General features: G+C 48.5%; 11 protein-coding genes across 11 annotated transcripts; 5 read left to right on the top strand and 6 right to left on the bottom strand.

The window, feature by feature from the left end:
- Positions 1-237: 237 nt before the first annotated feature.
- N7519_004881 (uncharacterized protein) lies at positions 238-1,338 on the bottom strand (the record flags this gene model as incomplete). Its single annotated transcript, XM_057291657.1, has 2 exons — positions 238-428; positions 1,131-1,338. 2 exons carry the CDS (start codon positions 1,336-1,338, stop codon positions 238-240), a joined length of 399 nt encoding a protein of 132 aa, XP_057152859.1.
- A 641-nt stretch (positions 1,339-1,979) lies between these two features.
- Positions 1,980-3,389, bottom strand: N7519_004880 (NAD(P)/FAD-dependent oxidoreductase; the record flags this gene model as incomplete). The annotated part of the gene is made up of 3 exons (XM_057291656.1): positions 1,980-2,244; positions 2,295-2,538; positions 2,585-3,389. The coding sequence occupies 3 exons, from the start codon at positions 3,387-3,389 to the stop codon at positions 1,980-1,982; spliced, it is 1,314 nt and encodes a 437-aa protein (XP_057152858.1).
- An 825-nt stretch (positions 3,390-4,214) lies between these two features.
- On the top strand, positions 4,215-5,572 carry N7519_004879 (uncharacterized protein; the record flags this gene model as incomplete). The annotated part of the gene is made up of 2 exons (XM_057291655.1): positions 4,215-4,305; positions 4,374-5,572. 2 exons carry the CDS (start codon positions 4,215-4,217, stop codon positions 5,570-5,572), a joined length of 1,290 nt encoding a protein of 429 aa, XP_057152857.1.
- A 549-nt stretch (positions 5,573-6,121) lies between these two features.
- On the bottom strand, positions 6,122-8,433 carry N7519_004878 (N,N-dimethylformamidase beta subunit family domain-containing protein; the record flags this gene model as incomplete). The annotated part of the gene is made up of 2 exons (XM_057291654.1): positions 6,122-8,269; positions 8,353-8,433. The coding sequence occupies 2 exons, from the start codon at positions 8,431-8,433 to the stop codon at positions 6,122-6,124; spliced, it is 2,229 nt and encodes a 742-aa protein (XP_057152856.1).
- Positions 8,434-9,620: 1,187 nt separating this feature from the next.
- Positions 9,621-11,356, top strand: N7519_004877 (uncharacterized protein; the record flags this gene model as incomplete). Its single annotated transcript, XM_057291653.1, has 4 exons — positions 9,621-9,743; positions 9,801-9,869; positions 9,928-10,373; positions 10,423-11,356. The coding sequence occupies 4 exons, from the start codon at positions 9,621-9,623 to the stop codon at positions 11,354-11,356; spliced, it is 1,572 nt and encodes a 523-aa protein (XP_057152855.1).
- A 468-nt stretch (positions 11,357-11,824) lies between these two features.
- On the bottom strand, positions 11,825-13,127 carry N7519_004876 (aldo/keto reductase; the record flags this gene model as incomplete). The annotated part of the gene is made up of 5 exons (XM_057291652.1): positions 11,825-12,160; positions 12,231-12,311; positions 12,369-12,622; positions 12,680-12,872; positions 12,924-13,127. The coding sequence occupies 5 exons, from the start codon at positions 13,125-13,127 to the stop codon at positions 11,825-11,827; spliced, it is 1,068 nt and encodes a 355-aa protein (XP_057152854.1).
- A 1,089-nt stretch (positions 13,128-14,216) lies between these two features.
- On the top strand, positions 14,217-16,011 carry N7519_004875 (Zn(II)2Cys6 transcription factor; the record flags this gene model as incomplete). Its single annotated transcript, XM_057291651.1, has 4 exons — positions 14,217-14,556; positions 14,610-14,983; positions 15,042-15,135; positions 15,191-16,011. 4 exons carry the CDS (start codon positions 14,217-14,219, stop codon positions 16,009-16,011), a joined length of 1,629 nt encoding a protein of 542 aa, XP_057152853.1.
- Positions 16,012-16,125: 114 nt separating this feature from the next.
- Positions 16,126-17,201, bottom strand: N7519_004874 (dihydrodipicolinate synthase family protein; the record flags this gene model as incomplete). The annotated part of the gene is made up of 3 exons (XM_057291650.1): positions 16,126-16,398; positions 16,454-16,998; positions 17,048-17,201. The coding sequence occupies 3 exons, from the start codon at positions 17,199-17,201 to the stop codon at positions 16,126-16,128; spliced, it is 972 nt and encodes a 323-aa protein (XP_057152852.1).
- A 736-nt stretch (positions 17,202-17,937) lies between these two features.
- On the top strand, positions 17,938-19,221 carry N7519_004873 (sialidase family protein; the record flags this gene model as incomplete). The annotated part of the gene is made up of 1 exon (XM_057291649.1): positions 17,938-19,221. One exon carries the CDS (start codon positions 17,938-17,940, stop codon positions 19,219-19,221), a length of 1,284 nt encoding a protein of 427 aa, XP_057152851.1.
- A 527-nt stretch (positions 19,222-19,748) lies between these two features.
- N7519_004872 (uncharacterized protein) lies at positions 19,749-21,809 on the bottom strand (the record flags this gene model as incomplete). Its single annotated transcript, XM_057291648.1, has 3 exons — positions 19,749-20,453; positions 20,542-20,669; positions 21,500-21,809. The coding sequence occupies 3 exons, from the start codon at positions 21,807-21,809 to the stop codon at positions 19,749-19,751; spliced, it is 1,143 nt and encodes a 380-aa protein (XP_057152850.1).
- An 891-nt stretch (positions 21,810-22,700) lies between these two features.
- N7519_004871 (aminotransferase class IV) lies at positions 22,701-23,660 on the top strand (the record flags this gene model as incomplete). Its single annotated transcript, XM_057291647.1, has 1 exon — positions 22,701-23,660. One exon carries the CDS (start codon positions 22,701-22,703, stop codon positions 23,658-23,660), a length of 960 nt encoding a protein of 319 aa, XP_057152849.1.
- Between the last annotated feature and the right edge of the window lie 315 nt (positions 23,661-23,975).

The raw sequence follows: 23,975 nt of genomic DNA, 5'->3' as shown, positions 1-23,975 counted from the left end.
CGAACCTAAACCAACAGGCCAAATCTTACCGGAAACGAAAGTTAGGCTAAACTTTTAGGCGGTAGTACGGAAGGTAGGTAGGCTTTCTCAAAGATAGTCTGAAGCTTCGGAGTAACCTGTGCCTCATAGTAGGTCCGATATCCCAGTTTTCAACCTTTATTTAAGCGAGGTCCAATCTGATATGCCAAAGAAGGTTTGGAGGAGCTTCAAAGCCCGTCGTGAGCCTACTATTTCCGTTTAATCCTTAGGTTCCTCGGTGGGTGCTGTAGGGATGAGGGCGTTACTTGGCCGCAGGTTCTGCAGGATCGCCATAACCTGGGCCCAGTTCATAAGTGGTACGCACGCTGAAAGGCGCTCGTATTCTACCTCCATGTCTAGGGTTGCGATGATATACAGTCTAGCAGTATCCATGACGTTCACAAACCATTCTAGCAATCGTTAGTAGTCTGGATTAACGCTTTTACCGCAGCCTTCTTATAACAGATGCCGTAGCAGGGAAACTTGAAAAGCCAGGGGTTTCAGCTTACGTGGACCAAATGCCAGACATGACGTTTCGGCCCTGTCCGCAAGTGTACTTGCATTCACGAAAGGCAGGACAGAATTAAAACCATATGATGCCTTATTCAATCTGATCTATTCCCAGGCCTTGCGCTCCGCTTTGGTCTTTGACGCAGAATAGACCAGGTGGGGCTTCAAATTGCTTGGAGTATCTGGGTCCCACGCCGCTCGCACTGACTCATTGTTCCAGCTTTCTAACGTCGCATAAGTGCCAATGCACACACACACATGTAATCGCGTCTTGAGAGCACTGCAAGCATACCACTATCTATAGCGACTCTTTTTTTGCCAGCTTGAAGAGTAAGGCTGCCGTGGTGGATGAAGTCAAAACAACCCCTCAAACCTTGCCGCTGTCTCGAGCAAAATCAAACATTTTCTATCGCTGACGGAATGATCAGGTAAAGGTCTGGATTGAATGAAGTATCAGAAGCCTGTTTTTGGAAGTTAGTTGATTTCGATTTGAAGAAGGACGTATAGTGCAAGGTGAATAATGCCTGAAGCACCTCGTAGGACTGGTCCAAGTGCGTCCTTTATAAAAATAGGCACCAGCATGGTCTCAACCCGGTCTATACCGTAGTTCTTTTTGGAGTACAGTTCCAGCCATGGCTTTTCCGCTCGAACCGTCCCGCGAACATTATATACCAACTGCAACAGCTGATCCACCACATATGATACGACGTAGCCATTGGCCCTCGCGACAAGTATCGGAGATCCGCTTGCAATAACAGTCCACCATTTAAAAGGTTCGCTATTGGAGGGATCGGGCGTATCGTGGACCATTTTTGATCTGATCTGGTCTGAATTTCGCGTAAAGTCTCCGGGTTTGCGAAGCGAGCGGGTCTTAAGGCAGGTGGGCGTTAGCGCAAGAGGGTCTGCGGAGACAAAATCTCGGTCTTCGGGTTTGTGATTGTTTCCGGGATGCGGGTCCCGTCGACCTGAACCGATCTCCATTCCTATCGTATTGCAGTGAGCTCATTCCACTTTAATATGCGCAGCTGAAAGTCTTCAAGCCGATAACATACACAGCTCCATGGACTAATCTCTAAATTGCCGTTAAGGAGAGTTATGTAAGAGGCACCTTAAAACCTGTTCTGACGGCAAGGGCCAGAAGGAGAGAGGGAAGAAAAAGGTTGAATTCTCTATCTGTGTGAGACTAGCTTATATACTAGCTAGCAAACTTGTTAAGCCTGACAAGCAGGGAATCAATCAGAAGAATACCTGCCTGTCATAACAGAACCTTCGAACGTTTCGTGTGAATCCAATGCGAACCAGTCATTTAAATCTAAGTAATTATCTCGAGGACTAACTTGGAATACAAATCACATTATGTAATATCAAGCCAACCAAAATGGAGATTTAACGATCTCCAGCGAGTGCGCTAGTGTTGCTTGGTTTGGCTTGAAGAGCCTCCCCAATTTCCTCTATAATTTCGCTGCAGGTTCCAGTAAATGCTTCATCTCAGAGTTTGGGTACTCTACGTTTTGGGACGAGTCAGGTCGCTGCCGATCCCATGCCCACCTTTCTATCAGTTCGGGCGCCAATTCTCCCTCAAGCATCTGTGTGATGTACTTGCCAAGGACGGGGAAAAACTTATATCCATGGAATGAACCACAAGTGGCGATATATAGTCCTTTGGAGGCAGAGTGAGGCGATATGATGAAGTCCGAGGTAGTGGTGAAAGCATCCCTTCCGAGTGTTAACAAAAGCCAATCGTTGGGTAGTCAGGAGGCACTAACCAGCAAATGCGGTGTTTCGTCATCTCCCATGTGGCACTTTCAGGTCCATACCACAGATTCCTGGACTCTACAATATCCTGCTTGAGGGGTCCTGGAACCTTCCACTGGTTATAGTCCTGCGTGGGTGGAGGAGACGAGATGTAATGTCCAGGGAATACCTCTCGAGTGTTTGTGAAAATCTTAGATCCCCACCACTTGAGCTCCCGGTCTTTAGTAGGAGGAATGCTGCCAATAAAGGGTTTCCCTGGGAATTATTAGTGGAGTTCATGCGAATATACCAGAAAGCGTACCTTCATCCGGTGTGTAACCCTGGAAGCCAACAGGCATGTCCTTGAACTTTTGGTATTGGTCCTCGTTGAGTTGTGCCATTCCGGTGGTAATACCAGCCGCAACAATTCGCTCTCCAGCTCGTAGCCCAGCGTTTCCGCTCTTCGCAGCACTCCACTCTAGCAATGTCGGCGTGAAAGCCCCAGCAGCGACGACAACATGCGAGGCCGACAATATCTCTCCGGCTCGTGTCTTCACACCGGTGCAAGAGCCACGACCATCGAACTCAAGGTTAATAACAGATGCAGTGATGTATGAGACGCCCAATTCTAAGCATTTTTTTGTCACAGCTCGAAGGGCATCTCCGGCGGCAGCCCAACCACTGGCCCTGTTCACGAGAACCTCCTTAACACCGGTGTAGTCAGCATTATCAAAGACTCCACCATAAAGCTTTCTTGCTTCAGCGACAGGGAGGGCAATGATATCATCATTGCGACCAAGTTCCTTGTGGTTTGTGATGACATTTTGCGCGTAGTCGCTGCGGCACGTCCAGTAAACGCCAGTTTGGTGAAAGTGCGGCTGCCAAAGAGGGTCGGATTTGAAAATCTCTTGAGCCTCAAGGGCGAGTCTACAGTAGACCTTGTCGTCGTAATCGGCGCGGATAACCTTGTTCCAATCCCATGATGCAGCCACGCGCGACTCAGCATCATATGCATCTCGATCAACCAGAGTTACCGATGCATTGGGGTATTTCTGAATGAGATGGTAGGCGGTTGATACACCAAAGACGCCTGCGCCAATAATGAGGTATGAGGGGTTTGAGGCCATTTCGAAATGTCCTTACGACTTTCAGGTCTGTGAGAATTCAGAAATGTTAATTCACAAATTTGTGAAATTGTATGTGCGAGTGCCAATGCTTATTTATCAATGAATCGAGTCATCTCGATTCCCATAGACGGTCCGTATGCATCGGGCGGGGGTTCCGGTCGAGCCGATCACATGGGGTCTAATGCCTGGATTTCGACATTTCGACATTAATTTGGACAAATTGGAAAGCAGTGCTGTCAAATAGCCGATGCCAAGTATTTATTCAGATAAAGGTCAACCAATAAGAGAGGATGTAGTGTTTCGATGCCGGTTCACGGTCCGTCCACGGTCCGTATCTGGTCTGTCGGTCGGCAGTGCCATATACAATATACTCCGTACATATGTTGTATGTACTTTCTGTCTGAGCCCAAATACTCTCTGTACATTGTACATGATTCTATATGTGATGAACGGACCTTATTTCAAATGCCTCATTCACCAGAACTCACTTGCTGGCATCCGAGCCCGCTCTTCTCATGCGCCATGTCAATCGTTTTGATCTGATACTATGGGCCCTCATAAAATCCCTACCAGGGCAGCCGTGGTGAGGCTGATTGCACAAGACTTGAATAATGAACAGCAATCGAAACTACCCAATGAAAAATTTCATAATATATAATATTCATTTGTAAACTACCACTTTCCCTTCACTTAAACTTTCTACAATGTGTACTCACTATTCCAGTCTATATACCCACCCTTTATCCCTCCCATGGTCTAACAATTAATGCTTCTCTTTGGCATACTCTCTTTAACCCAACCGATATAACACGGCTCCTATTATAAATGAACGACCGATTCATAAGCTCACATCTTTGGAGCGTATCGGCCCAAAGGGCTATCTTCGGTATATCTTCCCCTTTCAGCTCCAAGACGAGTATGACTTGGATGAAGTTATTCGGGTTCTGCAAGCCGGATATCAAGCGCTCACACAACTGATCCCAGAGGTCGCGTGCGAAGCTGTTCCCGATGGCAGTTCAAAACAAAAGGGTGTTATGAAACTTCAGCCACGGATGGATGGCGACGTAGCTCGCACCGTGGTCAAGGACCTACGAGCGTCCTTCGAATCTGAGTATGCGGAGTTGAAAGAGAAATCCTTCCCCGTCGCGTCCTTCAACGCTGACACGTTCTGTCCCCGTTCTGTTTGGCCTTCAGCTGGAGAGCGACTACCAATTTCAGTTGTACAGGCCAATTTCATCCACGGAGGGTTGATCCTGACGTGGTCCATCCTCCACATGGCGGGCGATGACATATGGGCAGAGGAGTGTCGCCGGGCACAGGGACTGGAGATCCTGGATCCCATACAGCTCCCAGAGGTCATTTGGCAAGACCGGGAACAAGTGACAAAGCCGTCTGGGTATAATGCTGGAAAGCCCGAAGACCATCCAGAGTATAGTCTTCTTCCTTTCACGCCGCAGGGAGCCCCGCCAAAGATGACTTCCTTGAACCATCGCGGTCAGGTTTTCTATTTTTCCCCGGAATCCTTAGCAGCGCTGAAGGCAGAGGCGTCCCCCGCGAACGCGACAGAGCCGACCGATCAAAAATGGATCTCGACCAATGATGCTTTTGCGGCACTACTTTGGCGTACAGTAATTGCAGTACAGTCGCCCCTCGAGTCTCTGGAAGGTGACCCTGTGTCTTTTTTCAACATTGCTATTGACGGGCGGCAACGGACAGATCCCGAGTTGCATCCAGCGACTTTAGGATGTTTCCTAGAGTATGTTTCAGTCTCTGCCTCTATCCGCAAAATGTTTAGTACCATGAATTTGGCAGACCTGGCTACGGAAACCCGCAAGGTGATTCTGCGGGCCGACGGGCGGTTCACGGATGATGTGGTAGCTCTTGTGGAGCAGCTTGAAGACGTCGACCGGCTGGTAACTACCGCCTTTCTGGATGTCCCGGGCTTCAACTGCGTGCTAACCTCATGGGTGAACTTTAAACTGTACGGGTTGGAGTGGGGACCACTGCTCGGCAACAATATCGAGGCTGTACGAATGCCCCATGTTGGTTGCATCAACGGCTGTCAAGTTGTGCTTCCAGTTTTGCCGAATGGTGGCATAGAGATTCTGGTTGGTGTGGAAGAAAGTTGTTTGGACCGACTGCTGGATGACCCCTTGTTCACGAAATATGGCGTTGCTCGATAGGACCTTCATGAATGCGAGTGGTTTGACAACCAATTGTAAAAATATATCCCGGTGAGCTCGTGACGTAGTAATTGGATGGGACACACGATGTACGCCAAAGACATGAAGATCCACTTGATACACGCATGCCGTACCGTCGATTCGGCGAGGTCGATCTTGCCAGGAAGGAAGTCAAGAAGCCAGTCTGCCCAGATGCTTCTGATTCCGCGTAGAGATTCGTGTACTGAAAGGGGTTCCATACTGAAAAGTGATCGCGTCGGCCGAATAAATGGCTTTGGTGTGCAATGATATTATGGTTTTTCGTATCCGGCCCTGGAAAGCAATAGAAAAAGAGAAAAGAAGAGATTGTCCGGGGCAAATGGTTTGTGTCGACCTGAGGCATCAACAGAAATATATACCTGTCACCGGGCCCTTTCCGGACACGAGACGTCTTCTCTCAAAGATAGCAAAGTAAGGGAAAAAATAATAATTTAAAAATAGAGATGATGATCAAAATGCCCTGGAATTACACTAACAGTAGAGTCGTGTTTTGCTTCCCATCTGAGAAGCTCATTGAACACCACCACCTTTTCCTCTTCTTACAAATTCTCTCAGCACATTGCCAGTCATTGTAGCTACATTGTTACCATAATCATCCCACCCGAGACTGCAGTACCAGTTGATACTGCCAACGGCAAATACCGCGCCACCTCCCGCGGTGTCATAATATACTAGGTCACTCCTGACCATGTCACAATTGGAACCCAGAGTGTCCACCATGGGGAACATCGAGTCCTCATTGAAAAGTCCAAAGCTATCATCATGCTGTTGGCTTCTTGCCAATAGGACCGTATTGGATGGTGTCCCAAGCGCATAATCCAGGCGATCAATCTCGTCACCGCTGGCGCCGCCGCCGAAGCCATTTTCGCCAATCGGCTCAGTTGGGTCCATACCCTTAAAAATCCAACTGAACTGGGCATCCTGGGCATATTGCAAATCTACCGTGTAAGGCTTTCCCTTTCCAGTGCCGAACGCACAGGGCCCGATGCCCCAGAGGTAGTTGGGAGCACGACCGCGGCTGCGCCATAGCCCTCCAAGAGATCCGGTGAGACTGTGCATTCGTTCTCCAGCAGGGAACGTAACGGACCGACAACCTTGGTCGCCCTTCCGAACTTCAAGGCGATGAGGCCGTTCATTGACAACATCGGCGACCCAGTAGAACCCGTTGCCGCCCAAATACATCATATTACCCCCCGATTTTGCAAATGCGCTGAAGGTGTCGAGAGAACTAAGAGAGTGGTACTCTGGATGACAGCCGGTAATGACAGTCGTGTATTGCGAGGTTGCTTCTCGACCTCTGCTGCTCAAGCAATGATCGGTGATAATGTCATAGGGAATTCCGGAACGTTCCAGGAAGCCCACCATGAGAAGGTCAGCACTGAATTCGCGGGGCCGGTCCAAGGCCCAGTGTACATATCCTGGTCGGAGATTGAGGATCGGTCGGCGAGCACTGGAGTATGCACAGGGGGAGCCGTCTGTGTGAACATCGTAGGCGGAGAGACCCAAATCTGGTCGCCGGGCAAGGTTTTTGTAATACTCGTTTCCCTGTCCGATGCTAACTCCATCCGGAGTTGTCATCGCTGATGATTTGGTCTGATCAAACATTCGTTCGTTTGCATACGCGAGGTATGTGAATGTCGTGAGAACCAAAGCCACTTGTGCCGTTGAGCTGGGATTCGGTCGGACGAAGAATGTGATCATGTCGCTTGTTCCGTCTGAGCACTTGACTTCAACCGCATACGCGCCGGAGCGAGCTGTCGATGGGATGGTAACGGAGAAGTTCGTTGCCCACTTTGCATCATCCAGATCATCCTCGTGGAAATGAATGGCACCATATCCGTATGAGGCTTTGGTCCAGTCTGGCTGAGTGCCATCCCAGTCAAATCCTTTGACCGCACGTGTGGGTGCATTGATCAACACACCATGTCGACCGTTTCCAGAAACATCAGCGATAGAGTCGCTGGGTATATCTTTGGAGAAGTCATACTTCGCGACCGTATGCCTTGATGAGCTCGTCATGGTAAAGGAAGGAGAGTCGATTCGGCCATTGTAAAAGCATGCTGGTTTAGAGCTCTGCTGACCACTGTCTTTGAACCTGCCTGCACCAAACAGCAACGAATTCGACCCCAAAATCATGGGTGCTAACATGACAGTAGTCATGGTCTCGCCTTTTGGGGCGGTTTCGGCTAGGCGGTTCAACTGATGGATGTTCGAAGTGAATGTGTTGTTAACGACACTGAGACGGACTTGGAGCCACCGCCAGCGATTCACGACGAGTTGGCTCTGGATAACCTGAATTCTATTCCCGGTGCCGATAAAGAACTCAATCTTTGAGTTTCTCAAAACGACAGCGAATCCAGTTCGAGAAGATACGTCGAGACAGGATATAAGGGTTTGGCAATAGTAATCGACATCAAGCAAGTATGGTTGGGCATGAAACTCGACTTCGATGCCCTCCTCCACTGCGAGTGTCACTTCCGCCCAGGATGGGATAAGAGCGTATGATCCGGAGCAAGCATCTTGATAGCAACCATCCTCGTGGTGGCCAACCGGCACCTCGGTGATGTCCTCCAGCACAACGGGGGGAGCACGAGGACCGCTATACCCCTGAACAAGACGTACTAGACGGTGATCGTATCCCTTTTCGGAACTTGAAACCTGAAATGGGTTAGCGTATGATATGTACCAGGGGACTCCGATAATCCGGGGAACACTCCTGACCACGGGTGCAAATAACCTACTTTGATGTCAACTGGGTCTCCCGGGGAAACAATCCAGGGTTCGGCATAACCAATGATCTGGGTGTCTTGATTGAGAGGCATTTCTGTAAAATCGATTCAAATTTTCTTAGCGTTGGCTATCCGTTGGTCCGGATAGGTGAGGTAAAAGAGGGGCTAGATGGTTCCTAGTCAGACTGGGAAAAGAGACCTGAGATTCTAGGCAGTTGGTCTGCCCATATTAGTACGGGATGCCAAGCTTTAAAGCTCTTTAGCTGTAGCCAGGACAGATACTCACCAGATTTCCAGGATTGGTAACAGAACAATTTGCTACATTTGGAATGAGAGCAGAGATGAGCCACTTATCTATCCTCAACCGCTGAAATGAATGAACCGATTGGCTAGAGACAGAGTTATACTTCTGACGATGACAAGCTTCCTCCCGATATCCGATCGGCTGGTCCCAGAGGAGAGGGCTTTCCACCAAGCTCTATGGATTAAACGCGTCGGTGCACCATCTATTCATAGCAATCCAGTCGGAAAGCCGATCTGGTCCACACCAATCGCCTACGCGAAGATTCGGAGGTACTGCCTACATACATATATGTAACCTTGGAGGGTACCTAGGTACTTCCTTCCTGCTTACCCCCTGCACATGTCCACTAAACCCGCTTATCATCCTCGCTTAGGGGCTTATCATCCAATGTTACGCTATAGGCCAAATTTGTATTTTCTTTTTCACATGTATTTCTGGGATCTGAAAAACTCAAATAAATCCAGGTCAATACAAAAGTAGCCAATTGAATACATTCCACAAGATACCTTATCTACCTAGGTAGAATACATATGAAGTTTTGAGGTGACGAATTCTGACCGGAGAAAGGGGTGTAACCTTGGTGTAATCGAGGCGAGAATTTCCGAATATCGATAGGATACCAGTACAAATTATTTATATTATGAGATTACAACATTACCACCTTACCACCTACGGTAGGAGAGGCCAGTGTATTACCTAGGTATACGCTAAGGGCCCCGTCCCACTCTGGGGAAACCAGATTATAGTTTACCCCGGACTCTAGATACGCGATCGGCAATGGAGAAGTGATTGGTCGTTTAATTAAATCTCCCAGCATTGTGTTATCAGGGTAGAGCACGGTAGAGCTCATGATCGTTTTCTGGTGAACTTTATAAGACCCTGACAGGATCTCCTCAAAGCAGTTTCCATCTTGCCCATGCAAGACTTCTCTTCTCCAGTTCTAATTTGCCCAGAAAAGAGTTGGGGTTCGCTCATAATGGGCAATCAAGATATTGAATCTGTTGCGGACTCAAAGTCTGCACATGCAAAGACCGACTTAGACAAGTCAGCCCCAGGTATCGTGGAAGAAGGTGTGATGGTCACTCTCACAAATGAAGACGTATGTCCACCTTGATGATCTCTGGCGAAAGACAACTACCTAACCACCTACCTTTAGAACATTCGAATCAGAAGAAAGACGGACAAAACGATTTTGACGATCCTTACCTGGGTATACTTCTTACAGGTGAGAGGGAAAGAAATCAATCATCCGTCCTATACGATGCTGATTAGCTGCCTGTTAGGTCTTGGACAAGGGCGTCCTGGGAACGGCCTCCATTTTCAATCTCCAGGAGGACACGGGTCTCGTGGGTAGCCAGTATTCTCTCGTTTCGTCCATTGCCCCGATTGCGCAGTTAGCGTGGCAGCCATTCTCGGCATGGCTCATTGTGAAGGTCCCGCCCCGTATTCTGATGCCATCCATGGTCCTCGGTTGGGGGGTTGCAGCAGCAAGTACGGCCGCGTGCAACAGCTTTGCGGGATTGGTCACGGTTCGTTTCTTCCTGGGCCTCTTTGAAGCCGGATGCATGCCTCTCTTTACCATCCTCACTGGCCAATGGTATCGTCGTGTCGAGCAACCACTTCGAGTTTCGATTTGGTATTCCATGAACGGAACAGCCACTATGGTAGCTTCTGCTTTATCGTACGGCCTTGGTCATATCCCCTCAGATGTGTTGAAGCCATGGCAAACGTAAGTGACCATACGTCATGACATCTGAATGTCGCTAATTGCCATGCAGAATCTTCCTTGTTGTTGGATTGATTACTATTGTCAGCGCGCCCGTGGTTTATTGGAAACTCGACAACGACATCACATCTGCCCGCTTTCTCACTGAGCACGAACGGCAACAAGGCGTGGAGCGTCTCCGTGCGAATCAAACTGGCGCTTCCTCTTACAACTTTGACTGGTCCCATGTTATCGAGGTTGCCCTAGAACCAAAGAGTTGGCTTTGGGTTGTCATGGCGCTGCTGCCAAACATGGGATCGGCGATGACAAGCACTTTCGGCCCTCTTATTGTCAAGGGTTTCGGATTTGACGCATATCAAACTTCACTGCTTAACATACCCTTCGGTGCCGTTCAAACAGTTGTCATCGTCGCCAGTTGCTGGGCCTCCTACAAGTTGAAGCTGAAATCCGCTGTTTTAGCCGGCTTCATGCTCCCTGTAGTGACGGGCATCGGAATGCTTTACGGGCTCAGGCATGACGACGAATCCAATCAGGGACCACTACTGCTGGCATATTATCTGTGTGCTTTTTTGTTTTCTGCCAATCCCCTACTCCTGTCATGGGTCGTGGGAAACACTGCTGGTGCCGCCAAGACATCCACCACGATGGCACTTTATCAGGTTGGTACGTCCGCGGGGGCTCTCGCTGGCCCCCTCCTATTTACCGCAGAGCAAGCTCCATCATATCTTCCCGGTATCAGGGCCGTTCTTGGGCTCTTCATTGCTTTGGTTGGCTGTGTGGTGCTCCAGGTTCTCAATCTAGCCTTTTTGAATAAACAGCACAGCAAACGGAGAGTCAGCAATGGAAAGTCCGCGGAGGTCCAGGACAGATCTATGACAAATGCGTTTGAAGCAGACGGGAAAGTGCAGGCACCTATGTCCGATGAAGCTGCACCATTCCTAGACTTGACTGACCGGAAGAATGACGAGTTCGTATATATTTATTGAGTGGAAGTCTCGCTGGAAGCTCTGTGAAGGCAGTACCACACACTTTTCGTGTTCTTGTACCATTGAAAATGCAAGACTAGCCTAGCAATGTTGATAGTTAAACACAGTATATCCCAAGTTAAAAATTGCTGATGCCGACAAAATCCTTTCTCTTGTGTCTGGAAAAGCATGACATAGAATCCCAGTGCAAGCATTTATCACAGATTTGTTTGACCCGTTAGAATCCCCGCTCATAAAATGTGAAGTTGTGTCAAGCCCCTTGGGCTTTAAAATTTATAACTGAACTATATTATTTTCTTGCTTCCAAACAGCTCGACAAGGCCATGGATGGATCCTAGCTTTATATGTGAATCGGGAATCGCGAAAAGGCACGTCTGTAGTACGTAATGATCAGGCAGATAGTTACGGTGTTGATCAATTACAAGTATGGCAACAATATTTGCAAATAGAAATACGAAATTCTATTCCTTAGAAATGGCCCTCAACCTCGACAGGGGTGTATACCTCCTCCAGGTATTTCTCTTCTTCGGCTGTGAGCTCTTTACCGCGCGCGGATAAAGCATCCTCAATCCTCGCGACACTGCTGAAGCCAATGATAGGACTCGTCACTCGCTTCAGCTGCCAGGCCAGTGTAACTTGAGACATACTCCACTGCTTGCGCCTTGCTAGCTCATCCACCCGGTTGATGATTTCCATAGATTCAGTGCGCAGGCTTGAAGGTGTTTCATTGCCACCAGCGGACCTGGTAGTGGTTCCTCGAATGTTCAAGGGACGAGCAAGTTGCCCTTCTGCAAGTGGGCCCCACTAATGAAAAAAGGCAGAACGGTCAGCCAAAAGAAATTGTAGATGGTTAAGATAGCAAGGGTCTTCTTACCGGGACAACAGCCACACCTGTTACGTTGCAATACTTGATCACCTCACGTTCTTCTTCACGGTACAGCAGATTGTAACGATTCTTTTCCCGCGTTAGCAATCCAGATAATCTAGTCGGGGGGTTAGACTCGGTACGTACTTGCATCGCGATGAATTTGGTCAATCCGTTCTTCTCCGCGTATGCCTGCATCATGGCAAATTGGTACGCCCACATTGACGAGGCTCCGAGGTACCGGATCTTTCCTGCAATGACCAGGTCATGAAGAGCGTGCATAGTCTCTTCAATTGGTGTGTCGGGATCAAAGCGATGGATCCAGAAGACATCAATGTAGTCTGTCTCCAGACGTTTGAGGGAATCATTCAGTGCGGTGAAGATTGCCGATCGTGAGAGGCCTTTTAACCACAGTTAGTGACTCTATCTACTTCGCAAATGCAGTTGCCGTGGCTCACCAAACTGGTTCACATAATCTTTGGTTTTCTTCAGATCCTCAATGATGGGGTATGCATGAAACTGCTGCTCTCCAACGCAGCTGTACGCCTTCGTCATCAGCACCAATTTGTGCCGCGGGATCTCATATTTCTTGATCGCTTGGGCAATAACTCTCTCCGAGTCACCATTGGAATAAATGTTTGCAGTATCCCACTAGGTACAGTCAGTTTTCAGTTTTCAGCAAGGTGAGATAAGGGCACAAACAGTGTTGACTCCTCGATCATAGGCTGCCTTCAGGAGTGGGAGGGCCTTTTCGGGACCAATGACCCAGTTTGCCCATTCAGGGTTTCCAATGCTCATACATCCGACGATGGGAACGGAGACACGAAGGCCGCTGTTTCCCAGACGTCTATACTCGACTTTGGTCTCCGCCAAGGATTTTGCGACTCCTTCTGGGAGAGGTGCCATGATGATCGAGGTTGAATATTTTTGGGGATGGAGTTTCCAGTCTCTAGTTTAACTTGGTTTTTCGACTTACTCCCTCCCCATATGCTTTTTATAATTCTTAATGGATGTTCACCATAGCATACATCTACGACATTCTACCCGCGGAGAACATTCCGATGGTCGGGTCGGTTATGGGGGATGGAGTTGGGGAGACAAGATTGGCGCCGATGAAACCGAGAGAGCCGATGTCGGTTGCCTATTACAGAAAGGCCGCTCGCCTACCCAAAAAGGAAATGTTGTTCGTCCCAAATAGGTAGGTAGATAGAGGATTTCTGCTTTGGGGAAAGACGCGGGGTAGTCTCCTGTTTATATTGGACTATCGGGTATGTGCTATAATCTCCATGTACACGGTGGACTGTTTAATCTATAACTAATAATCTATATCGTGCAGTAGTATGGAAACTAGTGTTGTTTAGTAGCTGTTAGCTGTCAAGATTAATTCTCCCCAACTTCAGTTTCCTGGTGAACGTATCCGCATATGAGATAGCTTAAAATATCAACTAATCGACTAACAAAATAAAAAAACAATAAACTAAATAAACTAAATAAACTATCTAGGTAATAAACTAGCAGGACTAAATATTCCATCTCGGCTTTGACAGATTTCCCCGCAAAACCCTATCTCGGTATTATTTATCTAACCGCAATCAACTACCTACATATGTAGGTAGTGTTGATTCGCAGTATCTATTAATGATATCTTCAATCAAGACCCTACATGTAGTGTTACACCAGAGTAGCAGCAATGGTTGTGTCGCAGTATCGCATTGAATACAACATCTTCAGGAATCGGGTTAGCGTCTCCATATTAGTGAACATGAGAGATATTCGTCAACTCTTGGCATGAGGGGTCCTTGTATCGTGAAACTGATTGGATAGGCCAATAATAACAATACCGCGGTGATGACATAGTGGAATGGTGAAGGTTGAATACTTTTGTCATTTTGCCATTGGAGCGGAGACGATGACCCTGGGATGGTAGCGCAGGTCTTTAGTCTCCCTTTTCATTTTCCCTCACTTTCTCTTGTAGTCTTCCAAAAGCTAAGAACAATGAGTCCTCTACCTCTCGTCGCTCGTGAAGACACTCGCCGTCGCCCATATGGTCCTCGGTCCCGAAACGGCTGTCTGACGTGTAAACGTCGCAAGGTTAGATGCAATGAACGCAGGCCTCGATGCTATCATTGCCAGCGTCTGAACCTGGAATGTGATTGGAAAGTCAACGAGCCACAACGACAGCCCCCTTTGCAGAATGACGCAGATTCTCTCGGGTCAAACATCGCATTGGAGGTCAATCAGCTATCTCCTTCGCCTTTCCTCCTTGACTTTCACCCCATACCAGCTCCGACAGAGGGGTTTCACATGTTCCAAAATGTCTATTTCCCAGACTTCGGTGATTTTACGGCCTTGGGGATACTTACCAGCAGGCCCGATCTAGCGACGCAGATTCCCTGAGGTCGTCTCTCCCTCCGCAACAGTCACCACAACAATCCCCAGTCGCCAATCCGGAAGTCGAAAGCTCGCTACATTTACACCTGCCACCAATTCTTGATCCGGTAGAGAATGGCCCCAGGTGTGCTTCTGCACGGGAACTGCTCGAAAGCATGGCAACCTCTTCCCAGATGCTCCGCTCTTCAATCGCGGCCTTCGAAGCCATACAGTTCGGAAGTGGAGGACGGCCAGCGGGTTACCACCAACACTACGAGAATGCTGCGATGGAGTTGTCACAAAAATTTGGAGAATCTGCGGGGGACGTCATAATCAGCGATAATGAACTCAGATACGTTCTGGCCACTATCTTTTTCCTTACATACATAAATGTCCGTTCAATTGCCTCCGCGCCAATGTATTGTTTATTTTGATTGACTCGATACCCAGTTCCTCACTTCACGGCTGGATCTTGCCTATTTGAACCTTGCAAAGGCGCATAATGCGGTGCAAGCATCACAGAGGAGTAGCTTGGGCTCCACAGGTGTGCGGAGGAACTCACTAACTCGATAGTCCTCTTGCTAACATCCCTGTATTAGAACTACGCATCATCTCTTGGATTCGTTTGTTAGACGCCCGCGCGGCATCGGCTGGTGGGGAAGGTGTCTTGGTCAATGACACCTCAGGAATCTATACCTCGCCCCAAAGCTCGAGCTCCCCGAGCTCAACGCCGCAAAGCATAGGCTCCGCCTCCAATCCCGGAGCACACGAGGTGATCTATGATTTGTTATGCCAGCCGGGGATAACTTTCTTCCAGGAAGTCCAGACGATCACCGGCCGTATCACCAGAATTGCTCATAATCACCGCAGCCGAGGGAGTGTGGAGGACGAGACTGAGGTGATGGCTATCGCCGCTGATATTTTGGCGGACCTGTCATCCTTGTATGATAGGAGACCACCACTCACAGACCATGCTGTAGCTGGAAATATTGACAGTGATACTCTGGCCGAGCCACTCGCGTCCACTATTGTCCGCTCATTCCAGACGTATCTTGCTAACTTTTACGCCTGCTACATTCACCTCCATCGAGTTGCCCACCGTCATTTAGTTCGTTCAAAGGCAGCAGTGACAGCGCTGTGCAAAATCAAGGAAATAGTGCATCGCATGGTCAAGAATAATGAATCTATACCGGTCAACATGTTATGGCCATTATTTCTATGGGGTACTGAAGAGGATGACTATGCCGAATTCCAATGGATCCTTCAGATCATTCGCGGTCTTCAGCATGTCTTCACCAACGCGAACATGACGGCCGACGTACTCCAGGAGACCCAAAGGAGGCAGCGCGAGGGGGGCAAGCGCGTCGACATTCGTTCTGTGTGTCTAGAGTTATTTTACACCACTTTCGCTATTGTTTGAACCTTTTCGGGTACTATGAATGTCACTTCAAAGGGAAATGGCGATTTTGCGATTTTGTTTTCCATTCTTTCTATTGTCTAGCGGGCGTCTTTACGTATAATGTTTGATTTGGATCTACACCTTCGACTTCAGTTCCTCCTCAACTGGGAGGAGAGGCGCGACCAACCGGACGACACGGTCTTGCTTTTCTGTATCTGCAAACTTGGGGAATGGTCGGCGGCAGTGTGCACTGGACAAGGGATAACCGCGCTCCTTGGCGATAATCCATTTCATTCCGTTGACATCTGATGTTCCGATTCCCCACTCAGGTTGGACCAGTTTCTTCTGCAGTGCAGTAGCCTCTGCGATCTTTCCAGCCATGAACAAATCATAAATTTTAACCATGACCTGCCAAATATATTAATGGTTAGGACTTGTTGCCGTGGACAAGGTGTGCTCTTACCCTAGGGAAAATATTTGCAACACCTGAAATGCAACCTGTACTTCCAGCGGCGAATGCGGCCACAAGCCAGTCACTCATACCAGATAAACTGGTGAACTGACTCGGTTCAAACTGTGTAGCTACTCTGGTAGCCTTTCCAACTCCTCCACAGGTCAATTTGACCGCGGCGATATTGGGGTGGGCGGCAAGTTTTTCCAGCATATCCGAGTTGACATCCAACCCGGACAAAAGGTTGGGGAAATTGTAGATAACGATCGGAATCGGGGCACGGTCAGCCACTTCTTCGAAAAAGTCGGTAATGGCTTTTTGGGTCATCGCCCAATGGAACACAGATGGCACTAAGACCAGGGCAAAATCCGCCCCGTTCTTGTAGGCGGTCTCAATCTGGACCAAGATGTCGCGGGTGGAGCCAGCCAAACAGCCCATAGTGACAGTGAAATCAGTCTTTCCATGGGCGTCAGCGATCTCCCGGGTTTTCTTGACTAACAGACCCTTCTCTTCCACACTTAGAGTGGCTGATTCACCGCTGGAACCGGCGAGCACAACTGTCATTTGGTCAGCTCTACTTTGTAAATCTGTACCAATGCGACATACCGCCATGCATCCCAGAAGTGATCATATACTCGAGGTGCCGCTCCTGAGTTGCCCAGTCAATTTCCTGCTGCTGATCATCTTCAAAGAAGGTAATCGAAGGGCCGTGAATCCCTGGTGGGAATGGCTTGTTTGTCTTTGTACTGCTGGAAGCCATAGTTGAAGAATAGATAATTGTGTATGTTGCGAATAATAGTAGTTTTCCAATACTACGAATTTGGAGAGTCATTAAGTACTAAGATATTTGGATGTCCCTACCTAGCGTGAGGATTGGGTCAGTGATATTTGACCCGATCGCGTCGCAAATGCAACCCGATCGGATCGGAGTCCGGTCTTCGCGATCGCATTCAGACATCTAGCGGGGGCATCAATAGCGGGTGGTAACACATGGCACTACATGGCGTTCCATGGCTGATTCAGTGGTTCGCTTCAGTTCTTCAAGGTTACGTGAAATGAGATTGTGATAATGCAGTCAGCATACAGATCTTGCGAAGCTAAACCAGCAGAACCAGTGGGACCGGTGGATACCTTCCACCCCCCGGGTCTGCATTTTGCGGGGAAACTGACATAAGCCAAGGAACTCACCTGGGCACCTGGGCAAATTAGTATCTACTATCTATCCTCTATCCATCAATACTATGTCGGCTTGGCTGTCCCTCTATCAAAATGAATAGATTGCATAGATTGCATAGATTGCAGGTCTTTTCTTTTGCCAGATTATCCAGATTATCCAGATCAGCCCCGAAAGTGAAACTGAATCCAATCTTCGATATAAATAGCTCCTTGTCCCTCCGAAAAATAAGTCTATCATTTTCTCAGTCAGCTGCTTCCACACTTCCTCTTTCACTCAAGAGCCTGCTTGTTCAGGTCAATTTTAGTGGAATAATTTGACGATGCTATCTTCATTTATCTATTTGGCACGCGAGTGCTCCATATTGCGCGCTATCTCCTTATGTGCCATCCTCGCCGTAGCAACTGCTACGGCGAGCGCAAGCGTCACATTCAAACACACGCTGGCCACAAATGGAGAGGGGCTGTTTCCACAGTACCGAATTGTTGCCTTGGCAAATCTGGGAAATGGTGTCCTCCTGGCATCGTATGATGGGCGCCCAGATGGAGGAGATTCGCCATCCCCAAATTCAATTTTACAACGACGCAGTACGGACGGTGGGAAGACTTGGGGCAACCCAACATATATTGCCCAAGGTCAACCAACGTCGTCGACGCTCCAACAGTACGGCTTTAGTGACCCAAGCTACGTGGTCGACTCCGATACCGGAAAGGTTTTCAATTTCCATGTCTTCTCGAAGAACCAGGGATTTCTCAATAGCGCAATCGGAAATGACGACACCGACTTGAATATAGTCAGCGCTGAAGTCTCCGTTTCGACTGATGGAGGACTTAGCTGGACCACTGATCCAGACCATCAATCCTCTTTCCCTCCTGTTGCATCTGCCGATGTTGGTGCACCGCCACTCATTACGAAAGCGATCAAGCCCGTGGGCAGTACTTCCAACGGGGTAGCCAACGTTGGTGGAATTACTGGAATGTTTGCTTCATCCGGAGAGGGGATTCAACTCAAATATGGCAAACACGCCGGGCGCCTGGTTCAACAATTCCTTGGTAAAGTCATCCAACCAGACGGTTCAAAGGTCTCGCAAGCCTATAGTGTCTATAGTGACGACGGTGGCGCTACATGGAAGATGGGGAAAGTCATTGGCAATGGGATGGATGAGAACAAAGTTGTGGAGCTATCAAATGGCAACTTGATGCTTAACTCACGCCCGAGCGATGGTAGTGGATATCGAAAGGTCGCAACCTCAACCGATGGTGGTGAAACTTGGTCAACACCAGCAAGGGAAACCCAACTCCCTGACCCAGGAAACAACGGAGCAATTACCAGAATGTATCCTGCTGCGGCACAGGGTTCGGCCGATGCCAAAATCCTCCTGTTTACCAATGCAAACAGTAAAACAAGCCGAAGCAATGGTACAATCCGCTATTCCTGTGACGACGGAAAGACCTGGTCTTCTGGCGCAGTGTTCCAGTCTGGCTCGATGTCCTATTCCACAGTCACCGCACTCGGCGATGATAAGTTCGGAATCTTTTACGAGGGAGATAGCAACGGCCTCGTCTACATTGAAGTTTCCAAGGATTTCATTGGGGTTTCCTGCTGATAAAACTCCCATTGGCAGCGTGCTCCACTTAGAAACTTGGGATTTACATTGTACCTAGGTAGATTTGTATGTACTACAGCGTCATTTCAAATATTTTCTTTAGGAAAGGACCTGACAATGGCGGCAGCATGATGGGTTCTGTGGCTAGGCCATTTATTGCCGGTGCCGCATGATAGTCATCAAACTCACTGGTAGCTATTGCGAATATTCAGTACAGGTAGCGTTGGTTCCTCTAGTCACGTCTGGATGAAGTCAGACCGTTATGGTGACACCTTCCTATGACACTGTATTCTGGGTTATGAATTCAATATTTCCATGGTAGTAGTTTCAGTGACAGCAAGGGCAAAAATTCCCATTTCTCAAAACTAACATTAGATGTAGAGGTCCCATGGTCAAGGTGGTGTTTGAGGGATTTATAGGTGGTAAAATCATGCTATGATGAAAATATGAACATGGCTAGCAATACGAAGCAACGATGTAGCAGGTTGGATTAGAATTCAGTAAGAATGCAATTCCTATCACGAACACTATCCAAATAATAATTGTGTAGTTTCCTGTCCGTGGCCAGAGCTAGGTCGCGTCTTGCTATCAATCACGGCACCCCACCATTTTCCTGTGGCCCAGATTTCATCGAAAAGCACCGGAACAGAATTAAACATGCTGTAACGAGACTTCTCGCCCCAATAAACACAGTATTCCTTCACAAAATGGCGCATATCTTCATCTGTGGTTTCACTGCCTGCGAGGAAAACCGGGATAAGGAGTTGCTTTTGTGTCTGGGATGTTCGTCGGCAGCTCCGAATGTGGTCAATTGTCTTGCGCACCAGTCTATGAACACTGATGGACCGTCTTTTGCGATCACTCTTGAAGATATATTCAAGATATAGGAGCAATCCATATCGCCAGGCCTCCGCACAGTGGTAGCGATCTTGTTGCTCGTGGAGTTGCCTTATTGCCTCTTCTACACCCAATGTGGGGTCATCGTCACTTGATGGAGAATCTATGTCATTCTTCCACCCAATCAGTTCATATTCTATCTTTGTAACAGGAGCCATGTTGAAAGTCAGCCATTTCATGGATAAGCCGATCTCGTACTGCTTGGCTAACTCGGCCAGTTGGAACAGGTGAACCAGCAATTCTCGGGGACACCCAGTCAGATCGAAGAAAGACCATTCATCTTGTTTTTCCCATCGCACCAAAAAGTCCAAGTATGCCTGGTCCATGATAGGACTCTGTCGAGATATCAAGGCAAGTGTCGCATCCCACCTTGGTTTGATCAGCCACACAACTCTCAGAGCTAAAGAGGTTTCAGGTTATTACCATGTTAGCATTGCGACTTGTGACCGAATGCGAGGTGTCGTCAATGCACTTGGGCCGCCATGGGTTTGGAGCACTGAGTGTGCCCGCATCAAGTGAGTTGACCAATTCCCGGTAGCGGAGAGGGTGCACTAGAGCCGTGTATTAGCGTTCAGCCACATGTATCACCAGGGTGAATGACTTGCATCAAGAGTAAAAAGGATTAGTATAGGCTCCAATAAGCTCAGCACTGGGCTACTTTGTAATGCACATTCAAGTAACTGAATAGCTTTCCGGCGATGCTCAGCGGCTTCACTTGGCCAGCTACCAGCCAAGCGCCCTAGATGCTGACAGCATAGTGCTAGAATGGAATGAAAAAGAAGGCGGGAGCGTTGGGGCGTCTGACGTTTGCAGCGAAATGGATTCACTGTCCCAGGTATGTCCCCTGTCAGAGGTAGCACGCAGAATTCGGAGTCATCTATGGTATCGTAAGCGTGCCCTCTTATCGCCAAATGTGGAGGCCAGCGGAAGTCTCACATAATTCAAGAAGCTTTTCATGGTCGTTAGATGAGATCTCGGATATCATAGGAACAGCTTGGAGACACGCCGAAGAATAAGAGATTGTGGGTTCTTGAAAGGTTCGTGGAACCAGATCAGCTAAAGCACTTTGCTCTTCTTCATCTCGAAACATGGGGTCGACATTCATTGGGCAGGTTTGTAGATTTTGTAACGCCGGTTCAATGGGCCTTTCCACTGGGGAGAGAGGTGTCACTCTGGGTGACTCCATTACACCCGACACTTCTGCTGTCAGTGTCCCCTGAGGCTCGATATCCGAGAAGGGGGTGGACGCAAAAATGTTAGGAAGTATGGAGTCAAATAAACTAAAATCGTCAAAAGGATGTCCGTCTTGCAGTTCTAGAAAAGAAACCGTGAGAAAGACGTATGTCTGAAACATTCCAAGGGTAAGGAAAGCTCAACGTACCTAGACCAGATAGGCTATTGCGCTTTTGGGGATCATCAAATATGTCCAAGTTCTGCGCTGTTGTTCTTAGCACAACCTCAGGGGTAACCGACGAGGTTTCTATTGCAACTGATCGGCTTGCTTGCTCCTTTGGCGAGTTGGCTCTCCGACGCTTCTTTGGTCTGGAGACACCTTTAACGAAGCGAAAACGTTTAGGTGAATCTGGTGCGGTAAATGCAGCGGGGACAGCCTTGGGGGAGGAGCTGGTGACGATCTCCTCATTAGGTAGGTCTCTAGATGCAGCAGCTGCCGAAGTATTATCTGACCACATTCGCCTAGGGTCCCACGAGAGAGGTATTGCAAAGCCACCACATCTACGACCTTGACCGAGACATGTTGAACATCGCGGTCGACGCCGGTCGCACTTTTCACCTAAAGAAGCACAAGTATGACAATCTGTTTGGGCAAACCCAAGTGAATTGGTTCTCTTTCCTTGATCAGAAATCATCACGTCAGATGCTGGAAGATACAAGTCTCTTTTTGGCGTGTTGTAGAGGAAAAGGTCCCGCTCTCCTAAATTGGGGAATTAATCTGGGCAGGTGACATTTCCGCGGAATTGACCGGAATCTTTTCTCAACTCTCTCTATACGTACCTACCTAGGTACATATAGGTATCTCCAGGGCTCTGGCTCTACAGACATAACTTTCTCTGGTTCTTTTTAGACTGGTCTGTAGGAAAGTAGCTATTGACACTTTACCCCATTTACCCCACACGACGGAGGTGTTTCTTATCTCGCATAGTTCCGAGGTATCCAAAGGTGTATATCGGCCACAATAGCGCCAATGAAGGAGTCCATCTGTGCTTGATTTGAATAAAACAATCCCGTGATGTCACCTGTCGGGGTCAAGTACCCGATAACCCGCCTTCCCGATCGGGAAATATCGTCATTACCTAGGTACCAAATCGGGAAGGCGAGCCCTGGAGAGATCCCCCGCTGAACACCTGGGCAAGCCCCGCCACTTACCCGATTGAGCCTTATAGTATCGTCCATGGAATCCATGTATATCACCTCCAGGGGCTATTTCCTTTCATGGAAATTGCGATGTCTCGAGACATAGGCACTTAAAGGTCTCTATATCTGCCTGATTATCTTGATTTACTCATATTCTCCTCCAGCAATTCTCCTGATCAAACCATAAAGAATCCAAACCCTCCATCACCATGGCTACAATGGAAAAAATCTTCGCCGCCTACCACGAGCGCCAAAAGGTTCTTGCAGCGAACACCCACCCCTTCGCAAAAGGTGTTGCTTGGGTGGAGGGAGAACTTACTCCTCTCCACGAAGCCCGTATCCCAATCCTTGACCAAGGCTTTATGCACAGCGACTTGACATACGATGTTCCCTCAGTCTGGGATGGACGCTTTTTCCGGCTCGATGACCACATCACCCGGTTGGAAGCCAGCTGCACCAAGCTACGCATGAAGCTCCCCCTCCCACGCGACGAGGTGAAGCAGATTCTGGTCGATATGGTTGCAAAGAGTGGCATCCGCGACGCGTTTGTCGAAATCATCGTGACGCGTGGATTGAAAGGCGTGCGAGGCTCTCGTCCTGAGGACATCGTCAACCGTATCTATATGTTTATTCAACCCTACGTCTGGTGTATGGAACCTGAGGCGCAGCCTGTGGGTGGAAGCGCAATTATCGCAAGAACTGTCCGCCGCGTCCCGCCTGGCTGCATCGACCCCACTGTCAAGAATCTGCAATGGGGTGACCTGGTTCGCGGCCTTTTTGAGGCTTCTGATCGTGGCGCCGAATATCCCTTCCTGACCGATGGTGACACCAACCTCACTGAAGGTTCCGGCTTCAATATTGTTCTTGTGAAGGACAATATTCTATACACTCCAGCTCGCGGAGTACTTGAAGGTGTTACACGCAAGAGTGTGATTGATGTCGCTCGAGCCAGCGGCTTTGACATTAAGGTCGAGTTGGTACCTGTCCAAATGGCTTATGATGCGGATGAAATTTTTATGTGTACCACTGCCGGAGGTATCATGCCGATCACCAGTCTTGATGGCAAGCCTGTGAAGGACGGAAAGGTTGGGTCTGTTACCAAGAAGATCTGGGATGGGTACTGGGCTATCCACTATGATCCTGCCTACAGCTTCGAGATTGCCTATTAGACACCCCGTTCAGTTTTTCTGCATGATCTGGTTATTCAGGACAATATATAGACGTTAGCGAATCACCTGCAAGCCACTGTCATCATAAGATTGCCAATGTAATATACTCCGTAGGGACCTGTGAATTACGCGATCTGGTTAGTCTTGCCGTTCCTGGCCTGGTGCCCTGATACACCGTCCTGTAATCTCCCTGAACATAAGAGTCGTGACCTCGCCCTTTCCACCTCTTTTTTCCCTCCTTTCCCTCCAACTCCTCTATCTTGCACCCATCGCGACGAAGATACGGTGCTAGCTCTATCGCAGCCGTGCTTGCGC

This window comes from Penicillium mononematosum, assembly GCF_028829835.1.
Source record: "Penicillium mononematosum strain IBT 11891 chromosome Unknown utg000002l:1.0-8112719.0:1.0-8118358.0, whole genome shotgun sequence".
In the NCBI taxonomy this organism is placed as follows: Eukaryota; Fungi; Ascomycota; class Eurotiomycetes; order Eurotiales; family Aspergillaceae; genus Penicillium; species Penicillium mononematosum.
The sequence above is the reverse complement of the archived record's forward strand: the minus strand, read 5'-3'. Positions and strand labels throughout refer to the sequence as shown.